General features: G+C 35.5%; 1 protein-coding gene across 1 annotated transcript in view; it reads left to right on the top strand.

Annotated features, from left to right (window-relative positions):
* Window positions 1-25,729, top strand: part of ADGB (androglobin) — a 156,310-nt gene that overhangs the window by 118,728 nt on the left and 11,853 nt on the right. The window contains 6 exon segments of the mRNA XM_032407707.1: window positions 3,563-3,747; window positions 10,202-10,401; window positions 12,503-12,614; window positions 21,466-21,638; window positions 24,674-24,850; window positions 25,592-25,694. Coding sequence (XP_032263598.1) covers window positions 3,563-3,747; window positions 10,202-10,401; window positions 12,503-12,614; window positions 21,466-21,638; window positions 24,674-24,850; window positions 25,592-25,694 — 950 coding nt within the window.

Here is a 25,729-nt window from a genome sequence, read left to right as displayed (position 1 = left end):
CTCCTCAATACCCATCACCAGGCTAACCCATCCTCCCACCCCCCTCCCCTCTAGAACCCTCAGTTTGTTTTTCAGAGTCCATCGTCTCTCATGGTTCTTCTCCCCCTCCGATTTCCCCCCCTTCATTCTTCCCCTCCTGCTACATTCTTCTTCTTCTTTTTTTCTTTCTTAACATATATTGCATTATTTGTTTCAGAGATACAGATCTGAGATTTAACAGTCTTGCACAATTCACAGTGCTTACCAGAGCACATACCCTCCCCAGTGTCCATCACCCAGTCACCCCATCCCTCCCACCCCACCCCCCACTCCAGCAACCCTCAGTTTGTTTCCTGAGATTAAGAATTCCTCATATCAGTGAGGTCATATGATACATGTCTTTCTCTGTAGTACTAATAGAGATGTGATAGGCATATTTATTGTAAATATTAAAGTAAATTCTTGATTATTGTTTAAAGATTTATTATTTTAAAAAGATTATATGTTTTAAAGATTCCACATGTATTGGTAAATTTGTTTTCTAAAGAAACACCTAAGTCTATTTGACAATATATGTACAAATTTATTGTATTCTGGTTAATTTTCCCCTCTAATTCTTATTTATTTGTATTTTAAAACTTTTTTTTCTTTTAAAGAACATGAAAAAATTTTTGTATTATAAAACAATCAGTAGTAAAATTAAATTACAGGACAATATATACAGTATATCCCCAGCATATGTTTTTGTCCTTATATTTGTTTACGTATTTTATATGTAGGTAAAAGTTTAGAGAAAATACTGAAAGAAAACATGAACTGGGGGTAATAGCAGGGGCAGAAAATTCTCTTTTTAATCTGTCTGCTTCTTGTCATGTATCTGCACATTGGTTATTAGAAAGAAAGCCAGGGAAAAAAGGAAAGAAGTAGGAGGGAAACATACCAGCAATTAAAAATAACAACTGTGATCAGATATTTTAACTACTCTGCTAGGAGGCCACTGTATCACACTGCAGGACCACTACTAGACCAACGAGTGATATTTAACCCAATATCTAAATTAGTCCTAGAAGCTGGTCCTAAAGCTGTCAAACTTAGTGGGGGGCAAGGTGAGGAGGGAACTGCTTCATGAGCAAATGTGAAAGTTCAGAAATTAAGGAGTGTATGACCTTTTCATGGAACTGAAGACGTTTGCTTGCAAAGTGGGGCTCTAGGGGGCTATGGCAAGGGTAAGGCCAGAGAAGGGCCTCATAAGGAAAGAGATTTAGACTTTATCTGAGAGGCAAAACATGCTTTGAGGAGTTTTAAGAGAAATGGCCACAATAGACTTGTGTTAAGACATTATGCCTGCAAAGCATGAGTTGAAAAAAAAAATTTTAGATATAATTTCTAAGAGCAGAAATGTTGTTAGAACCATATTATTGTGAAATTATGTATAATCATAAAAGGAACGGAATATGGAAGAAAAAACAATTTCAAAAGACTGCAGTGTGTTGAATGAAGGACAGCGTAACTGGAGACAGGTGAACGAGATAGGAAGAAGCTTTGAAATAACCTGGGTGTATGCTGATGGCAACTGGAGCCGGTTAGTGGATTCATTCGCTAGCAGCGCCATAACAAAATCCCACAAACTGGCAAAGTAGGTGGCTTCAACAACCGAAATCGATTGTCTCACAGTCTCACGGTTTGGGATGCCAGAAGACCAAAATCAAAGTGTCAGCAGGGATGGTGCCTACTGAGGGCTGTGAGGGACAAGCTATTCCATGCTTTCTCCTAGCCTCTGGGGGTTTCTGATAATCCTTGGTGTTCTTTGCCTTATAGACTTATCACCATGATCTTTGTATTCATCTTCACTTGGCATTCGCCCTGTGTCTCTCTGTTTCCAAATTTCCTGTCTCATAAGGATATCTATCAGTTATATTGGGTTAGGGCCCACCCTAATGACCTCATGTGAACTTGATTCCCTCAGAAAGACCCTGTCTCCGAAAAAGGTGATATTGGGAGGTACTGCGGATACTCCAGGTACTGGACTCCAACATAGTTTTATGGGGGGGGTACAACTGAACCCATACTAGGCAGTGACAGTGGATCTAGAGAGAAGAGAAAGGGTTTTAAGACACTGAGGAAGTCAAATTGACAGTCCTGGTTGGTTGGGACTCCTGGGGACTGACTTGGGATCAGGGGACAGTAAGTGTCCTTTACTTAGATAGTGGTTACAGGGAGAAAACCCCATTTGCAGGTTGGGCAATAGGAAGACAATTGGTTCAGTTTTAGATGTTAATTATGGGTAGGTCAGTGAAACATCCAAGTGATATTGCATAAGGAGTTGGGCTGGAGACACAAATCTGGGAACTATTATTCTGTTTCTGCCCATGGAAATGCCCAGGAAAGTTTGTACCATGACAGTCGGACCTAGGACAGAATATTAAGATTCTCTGACACTTATAGGAATATCAATGGGAGAGAAGTCTAAAAAAAAACAGCACCAAATTAGGAGGTACAAAAGTTGTTACACTTGTAGGAGAAGAGTTTTTGAAGAAGAGGAAAATGAGGCTTGACTCAACCTTGTCAAATTCTCCTGAGAAGTCAAGAAAGATGATAACTGAAATTTCTATAGGGCGGTGACAAGCTGCTGGAAACTTGCAAGAGCAAGGTTAGCACTTTGATTGGGGGCTGAGTAGAGTGCTGTGAGCCAATAGGAAGAGATGGGGTTGTGGACAGTGGCAATCAACAACTCTCCTTTGATGCCAAGCTGGGGAGGAGTGAAAAAATCAGCAGAGGCTGGACCTCAAGGTTGGTTGAAGGGTTTCTTTTGTTTGTGTTTTTGGTTTATTCTGCTTTGATTTTTTGTTAAAAGATGGGTGAGACCTATAGGTGTACAAAAACCAATGACAAGGAGGAATAAAGAAGGGGAGATTTAAGATTCAGGAGAAAGACGATATTCAGAAAAGCAAATTTCTAGAGAAACTGAAGATTTATAAGGTCCTGAGCATTTGTGAGGATTTACCTAAATTAAGAAAAAGAACCCCAACAAAATAAAAAAAACAAAATAAAACAAAACCTCTTTGGTTGCATCAAGGGAGGGGTTGGAATGGTGTTATACTGTATATTTTGTCTTTTTGTAAACGATTTCCAACTTGTATGGTGAAGGTTGAGAGAACAGGTGGTGGGTACAAATTTTGATTTCTCTGCATTTTTATGAATCAAAGAAAATATGGTAAACAGTGAAGATTTGAAGTCTGCTGCCAGTTGTCCAACTGTGGGGGAGGGTATAATGGGAAGGTTTGGTGTGTCCATAGTTTGCAGATCTATCATGTTTTATAAGCCTTTATCATATCTAAACAAAAGTTACATTTCCTGCTTGGGATCTAATGATAATAAATGTCCTATGCCTGTTTCATTTTACCACAGCATATAGAGATCTTTTGTCAAAGTCTATAATTGCAATAATGTTTCCAGGATTTGGGTCAATTTTACACAATGGATTTACTTTTAGATTATCCTATCAGCAAATTATACAGTTTCCTTTACTGACTTGAGGGAAAGATCAATAAACCGCTTATAATTCGTATGTTTTTCTTTATAGGTATTCCATTAAAGTTGCTTTACTGCATCCTGTTACTGTACAGGTACGCACGTCCAAACCAGATGCATTCATCAAGCTACAGATCTTAGAAAATGAAGAAATTATTGTCAGTTCCACTGGGAAAGGGCAAGCTATAATCCCAGCAATTAACTTCTTGGGGAGTGAAAAAGTTGTGAGCTCCCAGTGTGAGTATGCCTTTTGCCCTTTTACATGTGTTATTTAGATCCATAAATAGGTTTTTATGTTTAAGTAACTGATTTTAAAATATTTTATTTAAGGTAAAATAGCAAATAAGCATTTACATCTGTAAAACGATATTATTAAAAATATTTTTAAAAACTTGCATTTGTGTGTCAGATTAGTCTCTGAAGATCAACAGATTGTTATAATTCTACTTTAAGGACTTTCTTATTACATGAGCCTTTTTAGAATTCTGAATAAGAAATTACATTTTTTATTATTTTGAAAGAATTTTTCACTGTTCTTTTATCCCTAATTCATTATTTTTAGAAAATATTCTATTAAAATGAACAGAAACTTTGAAGTCATTACTTTCAATGTAATAGTCATAAGAACTATTAATTAATAAAATAAAATTGTTTCTGAAATAATGGAAAACAGAGATACTGAGATATATATTCAGTTATTTTAGTAACAATTCTGATCATAAAAATAATGCATTGCCCAATGTAGAAAATTTTGAAACAAAATTATAAACAAGAGAACAGGAAATCCCTTGTGCTTTTCCTGAATTCTGCCATTATGTTTTTTTAAATAATTGATTATATCTTTTTTTAAAGATTTATTTATTTATCTGGGGAGCCTGGGTGGCTCAGTAAGTTGGGCGTCTGCCTTAGGCTCAGATCATGACCCCAGGGTCCTGGGATCGAGCCCCAAGTTGGGTTCCTTGCTCAGCGGTGGGCCTGCTTCTTCCCCTCCCTCTGCCCCTCGCCACTGCTCATACTTGTAGGAGCTTTCTCTCTGCCCCCTTGCGCTCTCAAATAAGTAAATAAAATCTTCAAATGAGTAGAGTCAGACACTGTTTATAGTTTGTCACATAGGTTATCATTAACATTTAAATAATTTTATGAGTTTACTTATGGCAAAGAAAGGGACAGAAATGGAGTAGAAGGGTAATTGGAACAGAATTCAGAAATTAATCCAAAATTACAGCCATTATCCAAGATTGTTCTGCTTTTACAAGATATTTCTAATTTTCACATTTGTATTCCTAGATGACCTTCAGTACAATTTTTTCGAATTCCCTTCAAACCATGTAAAAATCTATCATTTTCCTTCTGACTGTCTTGACTATGTAGATTAATTAATTTAAGGAGAACTGACACCTTTATAATATTGAATTCATATGCATGTAAAGGCTATTTCTTTCCATTTATTCATGACTTTTTTTATGTTTCACAGAATAGATTTTGTAAGTTTCTCCATAGATACTGGTAGAGCTGTTACTGTGAGTTAGATTATTTCTTGATTTAGATTTCAAACAGGATATCATTTTTAAAGAAATGCTATTAATTTGTATTTATGAATTATGTAAGCAGACATTGGAATTCCTTTTTCTTTCTCAGCATTTTTCAGCTGCTTTTCTTGGAAACATATTCACTTATGAATTCTTTACAACCTTTTCTGGAGTACCCCCACCAAAAGTACATGCAAAAAAATATATGTGTGTGTGTGTATGTGCACATAATATTTGTAGGAGAATAGGACATGGCAGAGTATGATATTTATTCTGTAAGCAAACATTCTATTGTATGAAAGAAGAAATAAACTCCATTGCAAAGATGTAGAAGACTCTGAAGTGACCCAGTAACAAAATCTTAAATACAGGCCTCTTCGGGTTTTGTTTTCTCTCATGGGAATTTGAAAGAATGTCAATATATTTCATATAATTTTTAAGAATAAAATCTTGTAAGTACCAGTATATCAGTGCTTATACCAGGGCTAATATCAAATTTGGAATTTTCCACAGATTTTACAATCTAAGAAATTGGGTCTTTGAGGAAGTACTGCAGACTAGGGATAGTAAAGTATTTTATTTCATATGGCTGTATAAGGCTCAATTTTGTTGATGATGTACTATAATTAATGTAGTCAGTCTCCTAGTGATGGTGATTTGTGATAACTTTAATCTTATATTTACACAAAGAATGCTGAGGTTATTTTTTTTTAACCCATGTATATAATTTTATGAACTTGTATATGCATATATATTGGATAAATGCTTAGATGTAGAACTCTGGGGTCAAGGGAACCTACAGTTTAATTTTTGTATATATTGTCAAATTGTCCTCCATGGAGTTTGTGTAAACTTACCTTATTTTATCCTTTATTCTAAGTTATCATATACTTGATTTTTGTCAATGTGACTGCTAAAAATATTAATTTATATTACACTTAGAGTTAGTGAAGTTCAAGCATGTGTGATTTTATATATCTTATTTATCTTCCTTTTATATTTTCTTCTTTGTAAATTTTTCTGTCGTATGCCTATTTTTCTATTGGAACTAGCTGGGTTTTTTTTTTTTTTTTTCTGAGTGATTTGTAGATTCTCATATATGAAGGAAAATTTTCTCCTTTTTCATATGTGGTTGAATGATGGTTTGAATGAATGACTTAATATCTGAAGGAAGTAATGAAGGAATTACTTCACAAGGGTAGAGACTTTGTGTCATTCATTCTTAACTGTTAATCAAAGTATAATTTATGTAGAGCAAAAGGCACAAACCTAATCTGATGAATTTGGTAAGGGCATACGCTAGTGTGACCCACACCTCTAAGAAGATATAGACATTTCTATTACCCACAAAGATCTCTCAAGGCCATTTCTATCCAGTTCCCCCCTCCCCAAAGAGGCAACCACTGTTCAGATTTTCAACACAGTAGACTAATTTTACCTGTTCTAGAACTTCATGAAACCATACAAATACTCTTTTGGCATTGGTATCTTCAGCTTAGGATAATGTTTTTAAGGTACATTCCTGTTGTTGCTACTGCATTTCTTTCTTTTTTTTTTTTTAAGATTTTATTTATTTATTTGACAGAGAGAGACACAGCGAGAGAGGGAACACAAGCAATGACTGAGCCACCCAGGCGCCCCTGCATTTCTTTTTATATTGTGGAGTATTATCCCATTGTATGGATATACTACACTTTATTTATTTATTCTCTTTTGAACATATGTGTTTATTCCAGTTTTAGGATATGATAACTAAAGCTGCTAGAGACATACATGTATAAGTTTTTTTTAAACAATGTTTTCATTTTTCTTGAATCAATATTCAGGAGTTGAATTAATGTGCCATGGGTTGACATATGTATATTTTATCTTTTTTAACTTGGCAAAAAAAATTTATCAAAGAGACTGTATCATTTACACTCCCATCAGCAAAGTATATGAGTTCCGGTTTCTCCATATTTTTGCCAACATTTATTGCCAATGTTTTTTATTTTAGTCATTCTGGTGGGTATGTAGTGCTATTTTTTTGTGGTTTAAATTTGCTAATGATGTTGAGCTTATTGGCCATATGTATAACTCATTGAATGAAGTATCTATTCATACATTATGGCCATATTTTTAATGGGTTGTCTTTTTTTATATATACTGGAAACACATCTTCATCAAATATTTGCTTTGCAAATATGATCTCTTGTCTTTTCACTTCCTTAGCAATAAATTTTTTAAAAATATTTTATTTATTTATTTGAGATAGAGTGAATGCAAGTGAGAGAGAGAAAGAGATTGAGAGCACGAGTGGGGGCAGGGGCAAAGGGAGAGGGAGAAGCAGGCTCCCCACTGAGCAGGGAGCCTCATGAGGGGTTCAATCCCAGGACTCTAGGATCATGACTTGAGCCGAAGGCAGACGCTTAACCGACTGAGCTACCTGGCGCCCCAGCAATAACTTTTTAAGAGCTTTTAATTTTGATGAAGTCAGTCATCATTTAGAAAAAATTACTAGTGCTATTTGTGTATTATCTAAGAAATCTTTCCTTAATCCAAGGTCATGGATATTACATGTCATATTTTATCCTATACATTTAATAATCTTAGCATCTATGTTTAGTTTTATAACCCATCTCAAATGTTTGTATATAATGTAAGGTAGAGGATCAAGGTTCTCATTCTTTTTTTTTTTTGATGTTTTAACAGTTTATTTTGAAGGTCATTTTAAAAACAAAGTTAAAGACAATCTGAGAAAAAATTGCACAGAATATACTCATTAAATAAGTATGGTGATTAAATCAAAATAAGGGATATATGTTTTCTTCTGCAATTCTGGAAATAAGTTCTGTTGTCCTGAAGGTTCTTATACTTCCAAAAAGGGAGAAAAATCATGGCAATTAAAGCTGCCTCTTAATTATGTAAATCTACAGTAGAAACCAAATTTTTCTGTTCCTCCCAATAAGTCAGTTTCGATCTTCAAACATCGTTTTTAAGGTTCTGGTTCTTTTTATTCCCATATGGCCATCCAGTTGTTCTGACACTTTATGTTGGGAAGCCATTATTTTGCACATTGAATTCCCTTGACACTTTTGTAAAAAAATCAGTTGACTATGTGTGCATGGGTCTATTTTGGAGCTCTATTTTGATCAATTGATATTCAATCAGCCAATAGTCACTCTTAGTCCAACACCACCTTTCCTTGAAAATTGTAGCTTTAGATTTTGATTGGGATTGTATTGAACCTGGGGAGAATGGCATCTTAACAAACTGAGTATTCCACCCACTACAATATAATACCAGGGGCAGTTAGCCTCTATTCATTTTTTTTCACTCTGTGCTTCTATTTAGATAATTTTGATTGCTTATCTTCAAGTTTACTAATCTTTTCTTCTGATTTGAATATGTGCTTTTAAAGTCCATCCAGGAATGGGGCACCTGGGTCACTCAGTCAGTTAAGCATCTGCCTTCTGCTCAGGTCATGATGCCAGGACCCTGGGATCGAGCCCCACATCTGGCTCCCTGTTCAGCAGAGAGCCTGCTTCTCCCTTTCCTTCTGATGCTCCCCCTGCTTGTGCTCTTGTGCTTTCTTTGTCAAATAAATAAATAAAATCTTTAAAAAAAATAAAGTCCATTCAGGAATGTGTCATTCCAGATATAGTCCAACCTTGAATTTCATTTTGATTCTCTGTTCCATTTTTTTGTTGATAGTCACCATTTATTCTTTCATTATGTTGATCTTTTCTCTTAAATCCTTAAACACATTTCTAATAGCTATTTTAAAGTTTTTGTTTGGTAAAGTTTTTTTTTTTTTATTGCTAACTTTAACATCTGTGTCAGCTATGTCATTATTTCTATTGACTTTTTTCTCAAATGATGTTCATATTTTTTGCTTCTTCACATATCAGAATGATTGTGTGCTACATACAGTACACGCTACATTGCTAAGAGTCAAGCTTATGCTCTCTTCATTGAAAGAGTTTTGAATTTTGTTCTAGTAAGCAGTTTATTGACAGCTTAGTTTAATCCTCTCAAGACTTGGTTCTAAGCTTTCTTAAATTGGGTCTAGAGCTTCCATTACTCTAGGGTTAGCATTGTACTACCCTTAAAGAATAGCCTTTCTTGAGTCTCAACTGATGCCCTGTGTGTTCATTAAATTTCCATACTTCGGCAGAACTTCAATGTCTTTCAACACTGTACAAACTTCAGAATCTCCATTAAGCTCACAATCTCCCAGGAGTTGTCTGCCAGGCACCATTAGATGTTTGTACAAATAAAGTTTAGAATTCAATTAAAGACCCAAGTGGACCACTATACATATTTCTGGGCTCAGTACTTGCCCCGGCACGCTGCCTCACAAATTTTAGTTGTCTCAGGAGCCTCAAACTACAGTCTTGCTACCTGAACCTGACAACACTGTTGTTCACTGTTTGGACTCTCCTTCCCTGTGTCACAATCGAGATGGTGCTCACAGGCAGAAATCTGCAGAAGTGGACAGATCTTCTTGTATGTTTCCTTTCTTTCAAGAATTACAGCCCTGGGCTGTGCATTGTTTAATTCCTGAAAGCAGTGGCTTCATACATTTTATCTAATTTTATTTTTTTTTCATGGCTTTGAGTAAATCCAATGCCATTATTTTTTCATGGCTAGAACTGGAATTTCTCTGTGTCATTCACTTATGTTCTCTCAATATATGTTTGATCAATTAATAACATTGGGCACATTTCTATTTTTATCCCTCCAAATGGTCGTTTTATTATCTTTTAATTACAGAAGAATGAATAGAGAAGTTAAAAATAAAATGAAAGTCTTACATAAATGTAATAACATACACACAATAGTGTATAAACCCTGAAGAAGTCACAGTATATGATATTAGTTTAGTGTCATTCAAGTGACACAAAATGAATGAAAAATTGTTGAATTGTACATTCTTTTAGCAATCAGTGGTTTCTCAGAATATGCATTGCTCTATGCAAGTCACAGGCTATTATATAAGTTTCTTTAAGACCAGAATATCTCCCAGAAGCTAGTGATATTGCTTTTTATCTCATTAAAACAAAACAAACTGACCTGTTCCTTTGAGTGTCTTATAAAAGGATATACCTAAAGAACACAGTCCATCATAACTATGCATTTCACACAGTTTAACGTAAGTGTAATAAATTTCTCCTTTTCAGCTAGCAAACAAATTCTTTCAATGCATGCTTCATCCAAGAAAGAGCAAGAATTGTACATCAAGAAGAAATCTGCACAGGGAAGTCAGAAATCCTATAAGGGTAGACCTGCAAGTGCAGTCGTAGACACTGGGCAGCCCATTATGGAGGAGGAAACTGCCAGTATGCCCACCATAGAAGAAAATGCTAGCACTCCACAGCAGGTACATTTATGTTTAAGAGAATCCTTCAATGAATGGTATTACTCCTAAAAATCTAACAAAAATAATGATGATTCTTTTCCTAAGCATTGACATGCTATATGATACTTTCTGTCTGCAATGCCACCAGTGTATAACAGGATCAAGGGATTGAGCGTTATTTAATAGTTCTCTGTGCCAAGATGTTAAAATATATGGCAAGTTTAATGTGTATACTAACCCTATAATGTAGATGTAAATATCTTATGTTACATGAGTTACGAGGCTCTATAACTATGAAAAAGGTCACATATTAACGAAAACTAATTTATACATACCTTAAGTTAAATATATATATGTATATGTAAAATAAGGGACAATTCATGTCATTTCAGAAAAAAACCATGATGTATTCATCAGAAACAAAACAAACAAATAAATAAAAAGAAATAAAAATAAAAGACCAGAAATAAATCCTAAATGACTAATGACAATAAGCACAAATGAATTATTAATCAATTAAAAGAATAAAAAACTAAAGTTAGATTAAAAAGTAAGATTCAAGTATAAGTAACCTGAAAGTGACACCTTTAAACAAAATGGCACCAAAAGTTTAAAGTTGGACTGAGAACTGTGAGAAATGTCTCCGTGCATAGAATTCATGAAGGATATTGTGTAAAAATAAAAGGAAGAATATAACAAGTAAATATGACCATAACCTAACTGTCCAGACTCAATGAATAAAAAGCAAAAGTTGTTTAGAACTACAGAGAAAAATAAAGTTAGTTAATAGTTGAACACTTTAATGCACAACGCTCAGAAATCAATAGATCAAGCTGAAAAAACACGTATTACTAGGATTTGAAAAATTTAAATGTAAGCTTAATTTTTTAGATATTTATATAGAACACTTTACCTAATATGTTGAGAATATACTTTTTCATAGCACACATGCAAAGCCTCAATAAAAACCAAACTATATTTTATAGATGTTATCTGAACATAATGTAATTATATAGAAATTAGTAAATAACAGCCTAAAATCCCATAAATGTGGAAGCAAAAGAAAATATGCCAAATAGTTCTTTAGTTACAAAGAACATAAAAAAAAGAAATCATGAATACAAAGAATTCGGTAACAACTAAAAAATACAAATCAAAATTTGTAACCACATCTAAAGTAGCATTCAGTGGAATGTTGACTTTCAAATTATTTCATCAGGAAGTATGAGTGATTAAAAACAAATGAGCAAAGCTATTGAAACAAAATGTTAGAAAAAGAGCAAAATAATAACTCAAAGAAAAAAGAAGAAAAAGTTTTAATAAAAGTAAAGGTAGCAATTAATAAAACGGGGAACAAAATTTAGCAAGGTTCATGAACCCTAAACTTTTTTACGATCAATACGTGGGCATGCTTCTTGTAAGACCAGCTAAGAAAGAAAAAAAAAAAAAGAAAATGTAAATAAATCAAATACAGAACAACAACAACAACAAAATAGGGTGGAGGTATAAATGCAAGCAACAGGTTTTTTAAAAAAAAAATTAAACTATTAAACACAACTCTATGCTAGTGAATTTAAGACTTAAGGGAAAGAAGACATAACAAATGCCTGGGGTGGGAGAGGACTGACAAAGCTGCTTCAATAGAAGATAGGAAATATGAAATAATAATAATAATAATAAAGAATAATAACACTTAAATGGTAATCAAAATTTTACCTTTCCAAAAGTCATAGGCTCAGCTGACTTCACAGAATAACTCTAACAGACCTTCAAGGGATAAGTTGTTCTAGAAATCAGAAAGACAACACAAACTTCCCAATCCTTTTTAATGTAATCCTGATCCCAAAACTGATGAGTAACAAAAATAAAATTAATAAGTTTCATTTTTAAACACGGATGCAAAAATTAATAAACAATAGACTATCTAATTGCAGGTGTTGGTGGGGATGTGAAGATAAATTTTATAGACTGTGATATTACAACATTTTGGAGAACATCTGATAGTACTTGACCAAATTATGATTGTGTGATACAGAAAATTATGCATTTATTACGTGCTTATTGGGCAAATACTACATTTATTCTTATTGTCGGTGATTAAACCCTGCATTTTATTTCACAGGTCAACAAGTATATTATACAGTGTTTGGTATTGTATAACAGTTGGCCTCTCACTGAAAGTCAGCAGACATTTGTTCAAGCACTAAAAGAATTGGAGAAAAATGATAGTAAAGGTATGTCCTCCTAAATGTTAGTCATACACCTTATATTTTATATAAATATTTAATAGCAAATTAATCATGTCAGTATTAAAACATTATTGCTTACAATTTGCATTTCATATCCAGTGTCATTTTCTGTTTTGTTAATTGATTATGTTTCAGAATCTTTACTTGCTTGGTTTGTAAGAACCAAAAATATATGATTGTTTAGGCCTAGTTTAAACATGTTTTGTCTGGTAAGTAAAAATTACTTGATGATTATCTAAGAAGTGTGCAGAAAACTTTTCTGTTATAAAATTATATTTGTCTAAGTTGTTGAAATAGTATAACCCTGAAGGTTAGTTCTTAAAATATTTAAGAGAAGGAGAATCTCCAAGTGAAAGAGGCTTCAGGTTTATTTTTTCAAATATAAGCTACTCTCAAAATTCCTGAGCAGGGAGTTTGATGCATTAGAAAAAATATTCGCAAAGTGGACCCATGCAGCTCAAACCCATATTGTTTGGGTCGCCTGGGTGGCTCAGTTGGTTAAGGGTCTGCCTTCCGTTCAGGTCATCCGGCTCCTTGCTCAGCGGGGAGCCTGCTTCTCCCTCCGCTTGTGCTCCCCCTGCTTGTGTGCACGCTCTCTCTTTCCCTGACAAATAAATAAATAAAATCTAAAAAAACCCCAAACAAACAAACCCATATTGTTCAAGGGTCAACAGTATTTCCTACAAGAACACAATACCATTAAGGGCAGGGAGTTCCATGAATTCTTGCCTGTTCAATCTTGCATTATTCATAGTGCAGACGATGCACACAGTAATCATTCCATGATATTTATCAAATAAGTGAAAGAAAGGAGACATCTAAGCTACTCTTATTATTATTATTGCCCTTATTCACTAATTGTCAAAAACCCTGATCACGCATTTTCTTGTTTATACTAACTGCATGAACCTGTTCATTTAAAGGCTTGATGGAGGTTTGTTCATCACCAAAGTTAAGAGAAAGCTATTATTATTGAACTAAACCTTTGTAAGAAGGGACAGATTCTGGGACGGGACATAAAATCCAAAGAAAAATTATAAAACTGATGACACCGAGAGTCCCCATTTCCTTTCCAGTGTATTGTGTGAGTCCATAGAACACGCGCTCTATGGGAATCTTGAACTTGTCTGCTTCCCCACAGCCCCTCTCGTGCTGGGAAAGGGACTCTGCCTCAGCCTCATCATTGCATCTCTAGAACCAGATAGAAGCTGTTCATAAATGTTTATTGAACAAATGCATGAGCATGCTATGCCAGGAACAGCAGGAGTGTTTAAATTCTAATGGCATCCTGGCCTGGGGTCTTGAAAAGATTCTGGGCTGTTTTGGGGTCGCAAGAAAGTGTTGTGATCTTTTATCATATGATATGAAAAAATGGCATATGGAAGCTGAAAACCCCTTTAAATTAGTCATTATCTCCACTTTCTCTATAGTCCAAACCAAATCTCATAGTTTATACTGTGCTAAAAAAAAATCTAGATATTTTTCTGGTATGAATCAGTGGAAATCTGCTTGAAATAATGGATGGTGCAAATTACCGGGTGATTTTGTGTCCCCCTCCTGTAAAGTAGAGAGTATGTGCTTAATATGAATTGGATTAAATATTTTATGCTAAAGATCTATGTGCAAATAAAATATGCATAATTATAAAAATAAATCAAAATAATAGAGAAGCGGCACTGTTTTGTGTGGACACATGTGTATGATGTATGCTCAACGAAGATATTATTTCTTTTTCAAGGAAAATGTATAGTACTACTAGATTTTACAATACTGTTCTGGGTATCAGGGGTTTTAATAGATCAGAGAGTGAGAATCAGATCCTAGGGTTTTTGTTTTGTTTTGTTTGGTTTTTGCCTGTGTAGTTCTTTCATGAGTTGTCTGTAGCTCTTTATACTTCTGATTTCTATATTAGAATATTCTGTTATGCCTGTCTCGAAAAGCTCAAAATAGTGATGCTATTGTTGTTTATAGCAACGATCAGTGTAAACTCAGATCCATATGACAGGGAATAAATAATCCCAGTTTAAATCATGAAAAGGAAACAACAGAAACAATCTTTCTAAATTCAGGTGGGGATTTTGTTCATGGGGGAACACCTGTTTCTGAATAATGTTCCAGCAAGATAGAAGAAGGCACGCTGATAAAGGAGATATTTGTGAAAACATTTAAGCTGTTCCGGAAACGTAGCACCACATTGAACAATGCTGTTAGAATAGTGAATGAGGTGCTTTTTTTCCAACTCTCTGAGGTGAACTTCTAAAGTCTAAAAAGGTGCAAAATACCTTCAAATACCCTCAAGTCTAGTCAAATGCAGGTTTTTAAAATTTCTGTGTGTATTTTCTTCAATAATTAGAAATTTGTTCTCAGTATACATAAGTTGTGTGAATTATGTAAACTTACATAAACTGGGGATAGTGACACTTTGAAGTGGAGACGAGCTGGTGGGGGGTGGTGGGTTTTGAATAGTTTGTATGATAAAGTCCTGAAGAAGCAGGGGAAGTGAACCGTTGCTTTGGAAGTGAAAGTGGCAAGAAGATTGTGTCTCAGAAGATACGCAGGAGCCTGTTCTAGACACACCTGACCTGCAGGGCCACCCACCAGGTGTAAGGTGTGGCTGGAGAGACTCTAGTTCCTGTCAGAGGAATGTGCGGAACAGAGTGACCAGGAAAGCCCTATGCACATGTCTCACTATTCAAGGCCATTCTGCTTCTCGACCTAGGTCGGGAATGGTGGGGAAGAAAGATTCTGAAATGCTTTCTTGTGCTTAGCTCACAGAAATTCTTTATTGTTATTTTTTATTAAGTTCAATTAGCCATCATTAGTTTTTGATGTAGTGTTCAATGATTCATTAGTTGCGTATAACACCCAGTGCTCATCACATCACGTGCCCTCCTTAATTGTTAATATGAGCACTTCATCTACTGTCAGACGTCCGTGACCCTAGATTGCCAGTACTCTTCAAAAATACATGAGTGGGTCAGAGAGCAAAAGGGGTACACACAGAAAAAAAATGAAGAGTATGTATCAATACGTTGAAGCGGTTATGTCTCGTTTATATTTTTTAGTATCTAAAGCCAAAATTTAATTTAAAATTAATAATGTGTAATTCAGAAGTTTTAAATGAGCACTTACTATTTTAGTCAAAACAAAACAAAACAAACTGAAAAGAATGTAATTGTATTTTGTAAGCAAAAAGAAAACACTGGAGAGATCTAGAAGTTTGGTTATTATGATTCTGATTTTTTTTTTTTAGTGCCATTATGGGCCTCTTATTGTACTGTGTACTTTTCATATATTATCCTCAATTCTCATGAAAAAATCTGAGAGGTAGTTATTACCATCCTGATTTTACACATGAGAAAAATGAAGCTTAGATGCTGTAAATAATTTGCCTACATTTACACAGCTGGAAGAAGCAGGGTAAAGATTTTCATCTACGTCTGACTAATTTCAAAGCCCAGAACCTTTCCACTGTACCATTTTGTCCTGTAGGGACTTTCTAACTAGTAGCATTGACATAGTACTAATGGTCATAGTGTTTGCAGTTGCTGACATTTATGGTGGAGGCTTTGTGAAGGCTTTATGTATCTTGACCCAAGGAATCGTCACAATAAACCTATGAGGTGGATGCTGTAACTATTAGCATTTTACGTATGAGAACACGGAGGCACACACTGTTTAAGGAACTTGCCCATGGTCACACAGCTAGTTATTGGCACAGCTAGGATTTTGAGTGGGAGTTAATTATCCAGTAAGGGTTTTTGGATGGAAATAATAATAATATATGGCAGTACCAATTTCAGATATTTATTGTGTCCTCAATAAATGTCTTTATTTAGGGAACTGTCTATATTTCCTTACTGAACATACAAGTTTGCATAAAGGGTCTTAGCATGTTTTTTCTGAAGATCTTTTAAGTTTCTCAACTTTAACACAGATGGAGTTCCAGCAAACAAACCAATATGACAAACTATCATATTTAATATATTAATGGATAAATGTTAAAATTCCAGAGGAAACTAAAAAATCAGTATCTGAAATAAACACAGTAGTAGAATTCATGAAATAGTATAATGTGAAGTATAGAGTTGGGTAATGGTACAAAATTAATAGTATAAGTTTTTTTTTTAAGTTAACATTTATTAAACTTATGGTGGTGATCATTTTGCAATATGTACAAATATTGAATTATTAAGTTGTCTACTTGAAACTAATGCAGTGCTTTATGTCAATAAAAAAATAAAAAGAAAAAAAGGAGAAGAAAAGGAAGTTACTATTAAGTGGAGAAATATAGCATAGCAACTAAAATGCCTTAGGCTGGGGCGCCTGGGTGGCTCAGTTGGTTAAGCGACTGCCTTCGGCTCAGGTCATGATCCTGGAGTCCCGGGATCGAGTCCCGCATCGGGCTCCCTGCTCGGCAGGGAGTCTGCTTCTCCCTCTGACCCTCCCCCCTCTCATGTGCTCTCTCTCATTCTCTCTCTCTCAAATAAATAAATAAATAAAATCTTTAAAAAAATAAAATAAAATAAAATAAAATGCCTTAGGCTATCTGAAACTGGGTTATTTATCACCTGAGAAATTAGAATAGTAACTCCTATCTTTCAAGGTTGTTGTGAAGCTTCAAGATAATGTATGTAAAGTTCCTAGAACCTAGGAGTCCTCACAAAAATGGTATTCTCATTATTATGTACCCAACTGGAAAAGAAGTCTCTCAGAATAATTGCATCTTCTTTTTTTTGACATCACATTTGACAATTTTAGGTGTGAATGAGCAGCTACTAAAATTAAATTACATGTTACATTGTATCATACATTTGCTGCTGAAAGCAGCCAGGAAATAAATTCAGAATTGAATTGTATTTAAAACGAACTAGGAAATTTTTTTCTATTTGAAAGCGTATGTTGGCGAGTCTTATGAAAGTTAAGCAGCTTTTTAATTCAGAATAATCAGTATCATGTTTATAAATGTGGACTTTTAGGCAGCCAGTTTGTTTACATGAAAACATATCGATATGTCAACGTATACGTGTCAATTATATTTACAACTCAAGACCTACAAACTTCAATTTAAAGCGTATGATGTATTTTACCTTATTTTTTTAAAGATTTTTTTATTTATTAAAGAGAGAGAGAACGAGCAAGAGAGAGAGCACAAGCTGGGGGGTTGGGGGGGTGGAGAGGCAGAGGGAGAAGCAGGCTTCCCACTGAGCAGGGAGCCCGATGCGGGGCTGGATCCCAGGACTCTGGGATCATGACCTGAGCTGAAGGCAGCTGCTTAACTGACTGAGCCACCCAGGCGCCCCAGGTATGACGTATTTTAGAAAAATTGTTACTAATATCTTCAAAAAATTTTTTAAATATTATTTGTTTATTTGGGAGAGGGAGAGTGTGAAAGAGAGAGAGCACAAGCCGGCGGGCAGCGGGGAGGCAGAGGGCTCAATCCCAGGACCCTGGGATCATGACCCAAGCCAAAGGCAGATGCTTAACTGACTGAGATACCCAGGTGCACCCTAATGTCTTCAGTTATTAACTTAGCTTATTTTTTCAATTATAAATACTTTAGATCAAGAAGAAATTAATCAAGTGGTTTTTTCATTAGTATATTGGTATCCTAATTTAAAATTTTATGTATGTCCTGAATTCAATAGAAATATCACCACATTTACTCATTTAAATTCAACTTTTAATTTCTATGAGAAATAAAATATATAATTGTTTTCTAAAAATTCACATCTTTATAACCCATGATAAAAAGTAAGGTCTGAAATATCACTATGTTCAACTCAGAATATTTCGGTTATAAATTTTTAGGAAGCTTGTCCACTAGTTAACATGAGACAACAGTGCCACCTTTAGTATATTTTAACACCTAAGTTTTAGTAAAAATTCCTTGCTGAGACAGGTGACTTTTTCTTAAGGAAATAGAAATTGGAGGATCTAGAGCAGGTAACACTTCGTGATATCATCTACTTTCATATATAATTAGTTGTGTTGTTATTTTAACCTCTTTTTGCCAGTATGTTACATTTTTACGTTACTGGCCTGCACCTTTCAGGTTCTAGTCTATTTGCAAAGACACATATGAACTTTGTTTATCATTCTCAGAAGTCTTTGTTTTCAAGTCCCACCCAATTTTATTTATTTATTTGTAAAGGTTTTATTTTATTTTATTTTGACAGAGAGAGAAACAGCGAGAGAGGTTAACACAAGCAGGGGGAGTGGGAGAGAGAGAAGCAGGCTCTCCGCGGAGGAGGGAGCCCGATGTGGGGCTCGATCCCAGGACCCTGGGATCATGACCTGAGCTGAAGGCAGACACTTAACGACTGAACCACCCAGGCGCCCAAGTCCCACCCGATTTTATTAGCAGGACTATACCACTATTTTCTTAACTCTAATTAATAATATATTGTTCTTTCTTAGGCACAATGTATGCATGGTGTTTCCAATTCAAGGTCTTTGAAGAAACCAAACATGATGAGATTATCTATCTATCTATCATCTATCTATCATCTATCATCTAAAGATTTTCCTGTTTACATTTACCAAGTACAATCACACTTGGTAAATGTGTACCTTATCCTGAGCAAGTATTCTAGTTTAGAAATTATGTTAATGTTCAAATCCCAGCCAGTTTCTAGTTCCTGGATACATAAATCTAAACCCTGAATTTTAATCATAAAAAATACGTTTCTGTAATTTTTATGTCTTATTATCCACTGAAGATTTCTGCCTACTGTACTCTGCATAAATATAAGGTAATGTAAGACTAAAGTCATAATGCTAAAGGTCTTTTCAAGTTCATTTCATCAACAGATACTGCCTGAGGATTTCTTCTCTGCAAGGGCTATATTAATTTATTTCAGTGGTCATTTACTCTAGAATTCTTCTAATTACATGAATATACAATGTGAGGTCATGTTTTTCACAGGTTCTGAATTAGTAGGATTTTATTCTTACACCTTATTGATATATATGCTCTCAACTCATACAGTTTCCTTATAAAGTTTTACAATCTGATCATGAATACACACTATGAGTTCGGAATTATACTAGGTGAAATTAGGGATCAAAATGAGGTATATAATGATGTTCTGGCCTTTAGAGAACTTGCAATTCATGGGAGAGAAAGTTACTATACTGTATGCCATTGAAGAATAGGCAGATTATTTTATTATTTTATTTTATATATTCATAATGTAAAGGAAGCGGATGGTGTGTCCCTGCTATCTGCCTGACACTGTACTGTGTGCTCCCAGAAGTAAACTTGAATATTAGAATATGTTAATTTGAAGGGAATCAAAGACACCTACATATATGATTCAAGCTCTAAGACCTATGGGTAGTAAGAAAAAGAGAGCCCCAGAAATACTTATTGGGGCAGTTTGAGATTCAATTTCAGCTGACATTTGTTAATATCTTAAAAACCCAGTGTGTATGATACCAGGTATGATCCTGTTTTAAATGCCCCATATAGTTTATTTGTAAGCCCCCTGGGCATGGTATTAACATCTCCATTATACAGAGAAGAAAACAAAATCAAAAGAATGTAATAAACCTGCCAAAGTGAACCTATTCAGTGGCTAATCCAAGATGCACCTCCAAGTCATTTGATTATATGACCAAAGAATTTTCCCTAGCGCAACACTACTCAGCAACCGAAATTGTTGGCAGAAAGACAAGTTGCCCCCTTGTAAAGTTGTGGTACTTACAGTCCCTTTGCAGTCATGCAGGATGATCTGCCCTAATTTGAAAGTAGCTAATAACTGGCACTAAGCCATCAATAAGAACTGATTCTTTTTTTTTAACTATTTATTTATTTTTAAATTTAAATTCATTAATTAACATAGAGTGTATTATTAGTTTCAGAGGTAGAGTTCAGTGATTCATCAGTCTTATATTATACCCAGTGCTCATTACATCACATACCCTCCTTAATGCCCATCACTCAGTTACCCCATTGCCCCACCCCCCAGAGATAATTATTTAATGTTCATTCATTTCTTTCTAACCACAGTACCAAAACAAGACACAAAAAGATTTGGCATGTCAATCTCTGGCAGACAAAAGGCTAGTGAAATTATGAAACAATCATCTCATGTTGCTAAAAAATTGTAAAACAGCATTTAATCTTACGGTTGCTAAATTCACTGATTCTTGACATTTACTATTTACTTTGCTAATGGGATGACTTACAGACTCCAGTTTCGAAAGGGGCTGACATGTCCTTTGAATTCATGTTTGAATGCTAATTCAACTCCCAACAGTTGGGGGAATATCAGCAAATTCTTGGATCTGCCCTGTTGGGGTGCTTTGAGAATTAAAAAAAAAAAAAAAGAAAGAAACAGTAGGGATTCAACAAATGTTATCTGTTCCTCTGCCTCTTGGATATGTAGTTGTTTGAAAGAATGAATAGAACATAAGGCAAAAAACCCTTCACATCCTCCTTCAAGCAAGCAGAGGGAAGAGAATAACACATATTATAGCAGAGATAAACAAATTCAGTACCGTAGTGGAGATCCTGGCCAAGGAAATTAAGCAAAAAAAATGTACTGAAAGCATCCAGGCTGGAAACAAATTAGATAGTGATAATTTTTGCATAATCTTACAAATATATCAAACCTACTGATTTCTACACTTCAATGGTGTGTGGTATGTGGATTATCTCTCAATTTTGTAAGAGAGAGTCACACAGATCTTCATAAAATATTTTTTACAAAAAAGAAAAGAAATCCAAACCTCTTAAACTAACAACTTTTTTCCTGACTTGCTCTCCTTTTCCTGCTTGCCATGATTTTATTGTTATGATTCACTGGTTTCCATTTTTATGTCTCGCTAGCTCACGGAGAGAAACATGAGGAATTAGTTACTTTGGGAAGCCCAGATTCTCATACTATCAGTGAGGGGCAAAAATCTTCAGGAACTTCCAAAACAACAAGAAAAGGCAAAGAAAAGTCTTTGGAGAAAGACAAGACAGCCAAAGAAAAACAAGCCCCTCGCTTTGAGCCTCAGGTGGGTGCGGTACTTTTTCTTATTGGAGTCATTTAATAAATGTACATTCATTGCGTCTCCACTTGTCTATCTCTCCTGAGGACAAAACTGAAAAATTCCATCTCCTTGATTCTAGCAACCATCTAGATAACCTTAAGGATATTCCTTGGACAACTTCTGCAAGCTGCTTTTCCTAGTTTAGTATCAAAATCACTAATCAAACTTTTAAGACACGTATGTCCGTAAGACACTGCTTTTGGGACTTGGTCTTCTTCTTCCTTTTTTGTTTTTTGTTTTTTTTTTTAAGATTTTATCTACTAGTCAGAGAGAGCGCACAGGCAGAAGGAGAAGCAGGTAGAGGGAGAAGCAGACCCCCTGCTGAGCAGGGAGCCAGATGTGGAACTTGATCCCAGGACCCTGGGATCATGACCTGAGCCGAAGGCAGACGCTTAACTGATTGAGCCACCCAGGCATCCCTGGGCCTTGAGCTTCTAATAATAATATTATACAGTCCCTACCTTCAAAGAACTTGTAGTCTAATGGAGGAGACTGAAGGTAAACAGAGAGTTTTAATGTTAGATATTGCATGTGAAGTGGTGGGAAGAAGAGATACTTATTCTAACTTCTTTCTCTTAGAGGAGCCAAATCCAGACCTGAGTCAATGAGCAAAGACATTGTAAGGTGAAAATGAACACAATCGCTGTGTTTTGTTTTTCTGGGTTTTTGTTTGTTTGTTTTGTTTTGTTTGTCATTTTTTGTTTAGTTTTTCTTCTAGCATTAAAGTATGAGAGATGGGGTTGGAGGGGTAAGTAAGTGTCAGAAGAAGGAGGGCCTTTAAGTCTCATTAGGAGGCTGGGACTCTATCTACAGCCCAGAGGTCAAGATTCCAAATTCCCTCAGGGCCAGTTAGGTAATTACAATGATTAGGGGTAAGGAAGAGGATGTGGGGGCAAGAGTTGAGGAGTGCAAGCATAGGCCTAAAGATACTCAAATTCAGATTATTTAAAAACACTGAACTCAAAATACCCAGAGGACAAAATCTTCCCAACACTAGCTACAATTTACAATCCAAATGCTGCCTTTTATTGTAATATCTAAATGGATGCAGAAAAAGAGAAGTTTCTCTGTCAAGGGATTATTACATTTGAAAGGACCAGATGCAGTTTTCTATTTAAAATTAGGTTATTTTGGGGCATCTGGGTGGCTAGATGATTAAGTGTCTGCCTTCAGCTCAGGTCATGATCTCCAGGTCCTGGGATCGAGCCCCATATCCCACATCGGGATCCTGGCTGTCTCAGCAGGGAGTCTGCTTCTCCCTCTCCCTCTCCCTCTGCCTGTCCCACTGCTTGTGTGCTCTCTCTGTCTCTCTCTCTCTTAAATGAATAAATAAAATCTTTAGAAAAAAATAAAATTAAGTTATTTTAACATTGTTTGGCTAAAAAACACAGGTGAAGTGGTTTCAATCAACCACTTTGTTTCCCTTGAAACTTCAAGATAATGCTGTGTTTTCTAGACGTAGCTCCGGTTTATCATGTAGTGTTATTAAATCAATTATTTGAATGCACTGAGAAAATATTCTTATCATCAACAAAATAAATTATTGAAATTTAAAACAAATAAGCTTAACTCAATCCATAAACTCTAACAGGTGGCCGCACACCTAGTTCATCATACTCCCTTTCCTGATCCCAGGGAAGTTTCTGATAAACTCATTTATCAAGCAATATAAAAGATGATAAAATCTTTTGTACTGTGTTGTAAAAGAAAGAAATAAAAGAATTTCCAATTGTGAGATTTAAGTTCTCATCAGAATATTAGGGGAATATTGTAGAAAGCAAGGAGATCTTTTTGGTAACATTGAAACCAAACTGTCCACAAGAACATTATTCAGTGGCCCCACCAATCCCTGCTTCCCCATCTGCATTATTTAACATGGATAATTGACATTATCTCAATCATAGGTAAAGTGTTAGTAACCACATTAGATTCAAGCCTCTCTCCCTACCAGATTGTCACCAATGAGCCTCATTTATCTAGATCTTTCAAGTCCTAAGTCAAACTGCTCCCAGCCTATGGCTCATAAAAATGAAAATAGGGGCACCTGGGTGGCTCAGTCAGTAAAGCGTCTGCCTTTGGCTCAGGTCATGATCCTGGAGTCCTGGGATGGATCCCTGCATCGGGTTCCCTGCTCAGCAGGAAGCCTGCTTCTCCCTGTCCCTCTGCTGTTCCCCTGCTTGTGTGTGCTCTCTCTCTGTGTCAAATAAATAAATAAAATCTTTAAAAAAATTTTAAAAAATGAAAATAATCCTAGAAGATATCAAAATGTTAACTTTCATAATGAGTATATATCTGGTATATCCACACCTGGACATGATCAACTATTCCTACCCTCATTTTTGTAAAGAGGTGCAATGTAACTCTAAATGTAATTTAGAATTTTCTTTTTTGTTGTTGTTGTTTACAGTTTTAGATAAAATTTGCACATAGTGAAATGCAGTGATCTTAATTTTACAATTCAATGAATTCTGACTAGTGCATTCACTCTGTAATCCATATCTCTATCAAGGTATAAAGTATAGATAATTTCCATGAGCTTGGAGATGCCCTCAAACCTCTTTGCAATGGATTCTGTCATGTTCACACCTCACCCCAGGTGGCTGTTTGCCTGGTCTGGAATTTCATACAAATGAGTCACGCAAGATGTATTCTTTTGTGCTCAGCTTCTTTATCTCAGTATGACGTCTACCTGTATGACCCACCCGCGTTGTGCTATACATCAATAGTTTATTACTTTTTAGTGTCAAGTAGTGTGCAATGATATGGATAGATGCTACTTTGTTTATCTATTCATCAGTTGATAGACATTTATAATGTTTCCCTTTTTTTGGCTCTTATCAGGCTGTAATGAATTTTTTGTCCAAGTATTTTTGTGAACATGTGTTTTCATTTCTCCGGGTCAATACTTAAATAGTGAAATGATGGATCATGGGCTAAAATCCAGACCCTTTTGAATGGAGGAAAATGCCTGACCCAAAGGTTTTTATTTTATTTATCAGATATCCACTGTTCACCCTCAACAAGAAGACCCAAATAAACCCTACTGGATTTTGAGGTTGGTCACTGAACACAATGAAGCAGAATTTTTTGAAGTGAAAAAAGATACAGAACGAGCAGATGAAATCCGAGCCATGAAGCAAGCCTGGGAGATGACCGAGCCAGGAAGAGCTATCAAGGTCACTTGAGTTTGACAAGTTGTTCTTTAACTTTCCATTCCTAGGCATTGGTCTGAAGTGGGACCCATGTTGGTGAAAGTGCATAGTCTTTCCTTTAGGAACGGTATCTGGAATTTTGTTAGACACTCACTAACTACATTTTAGGACCACATTTGAACACATTGTGAAATGTTGTGCAGATGATTGATACCAGATGACTCTCAAAAGTGAAGCACATAATGGTGCCACTTATTGGCCCAAACTGTGGGTTCCCTCGTTCTTTCACGTAGCATGGTCTGTATCCATGTCTGTCCTCAACTCCCAAGTAAGAAAGCATAAACATGTTTAATATGTGCTTTTATGAACTTTGAACATGTGGATAAAAAGCCTGTGCTACCCCTTGTGGAATATACATACTTCAGGTCTCCCTCCCTACTATATTTTATGTAAGAATCATTGCTATAATGAACCATTATTACTCATATGAGTTTCATGTTCCAACTCAGGGTTATTAAGCCAGATGAAAAAGGTTCAGGAGCAACTGGATCTAAGGCTGCATGCCTTGTGTATTCGTTTTAGGACTGCTTCTTCATTAGTTCTCAAAAATAACTCAGAATTATGGATGGCTCAGAATTTGGGTTTTTTGGATAATAAGAGCTGGTCTAGTTCAAACTGCCATATTTATTCTCACTTTCCTCTTTCTTTCATGTACTCTTTAAATGTTGTTGCCTGGACTGTTCGTTGACAGTGTTTGTTCTTTAGGCTTCCCAGGCTCGCCTGCGTTACCTCAGCCGGTTCATTAAGAAAATACCAGATGCGGAAAGCATGCCTGTGTGTGACAGCCAAGCCAAAGCGCTGGAGGAAGGTCAGTGAGCCCTGCCCCCACTGCCTGAGAGCACG

The sequence above is a fragment of the Phoca vitulina genome, unplaced genomic scaffold (assembly GCF_004348235.1).
Source record: "Phoca vitulina isolate PV1807 unplaced genomic scaffold, GSC_HSeal_1.0 scaffold9, whole genome shotgun sequence".
Classification (NCBI taxonomy): Eukaryota; Metazoa; Chordata; class Mammalia; order Carnivora; family Phocidae; genus Phoca; species Phoca vitulina.
This window is presented reverse-complemented; position numbering and strand designations above follow the sequence as displayed.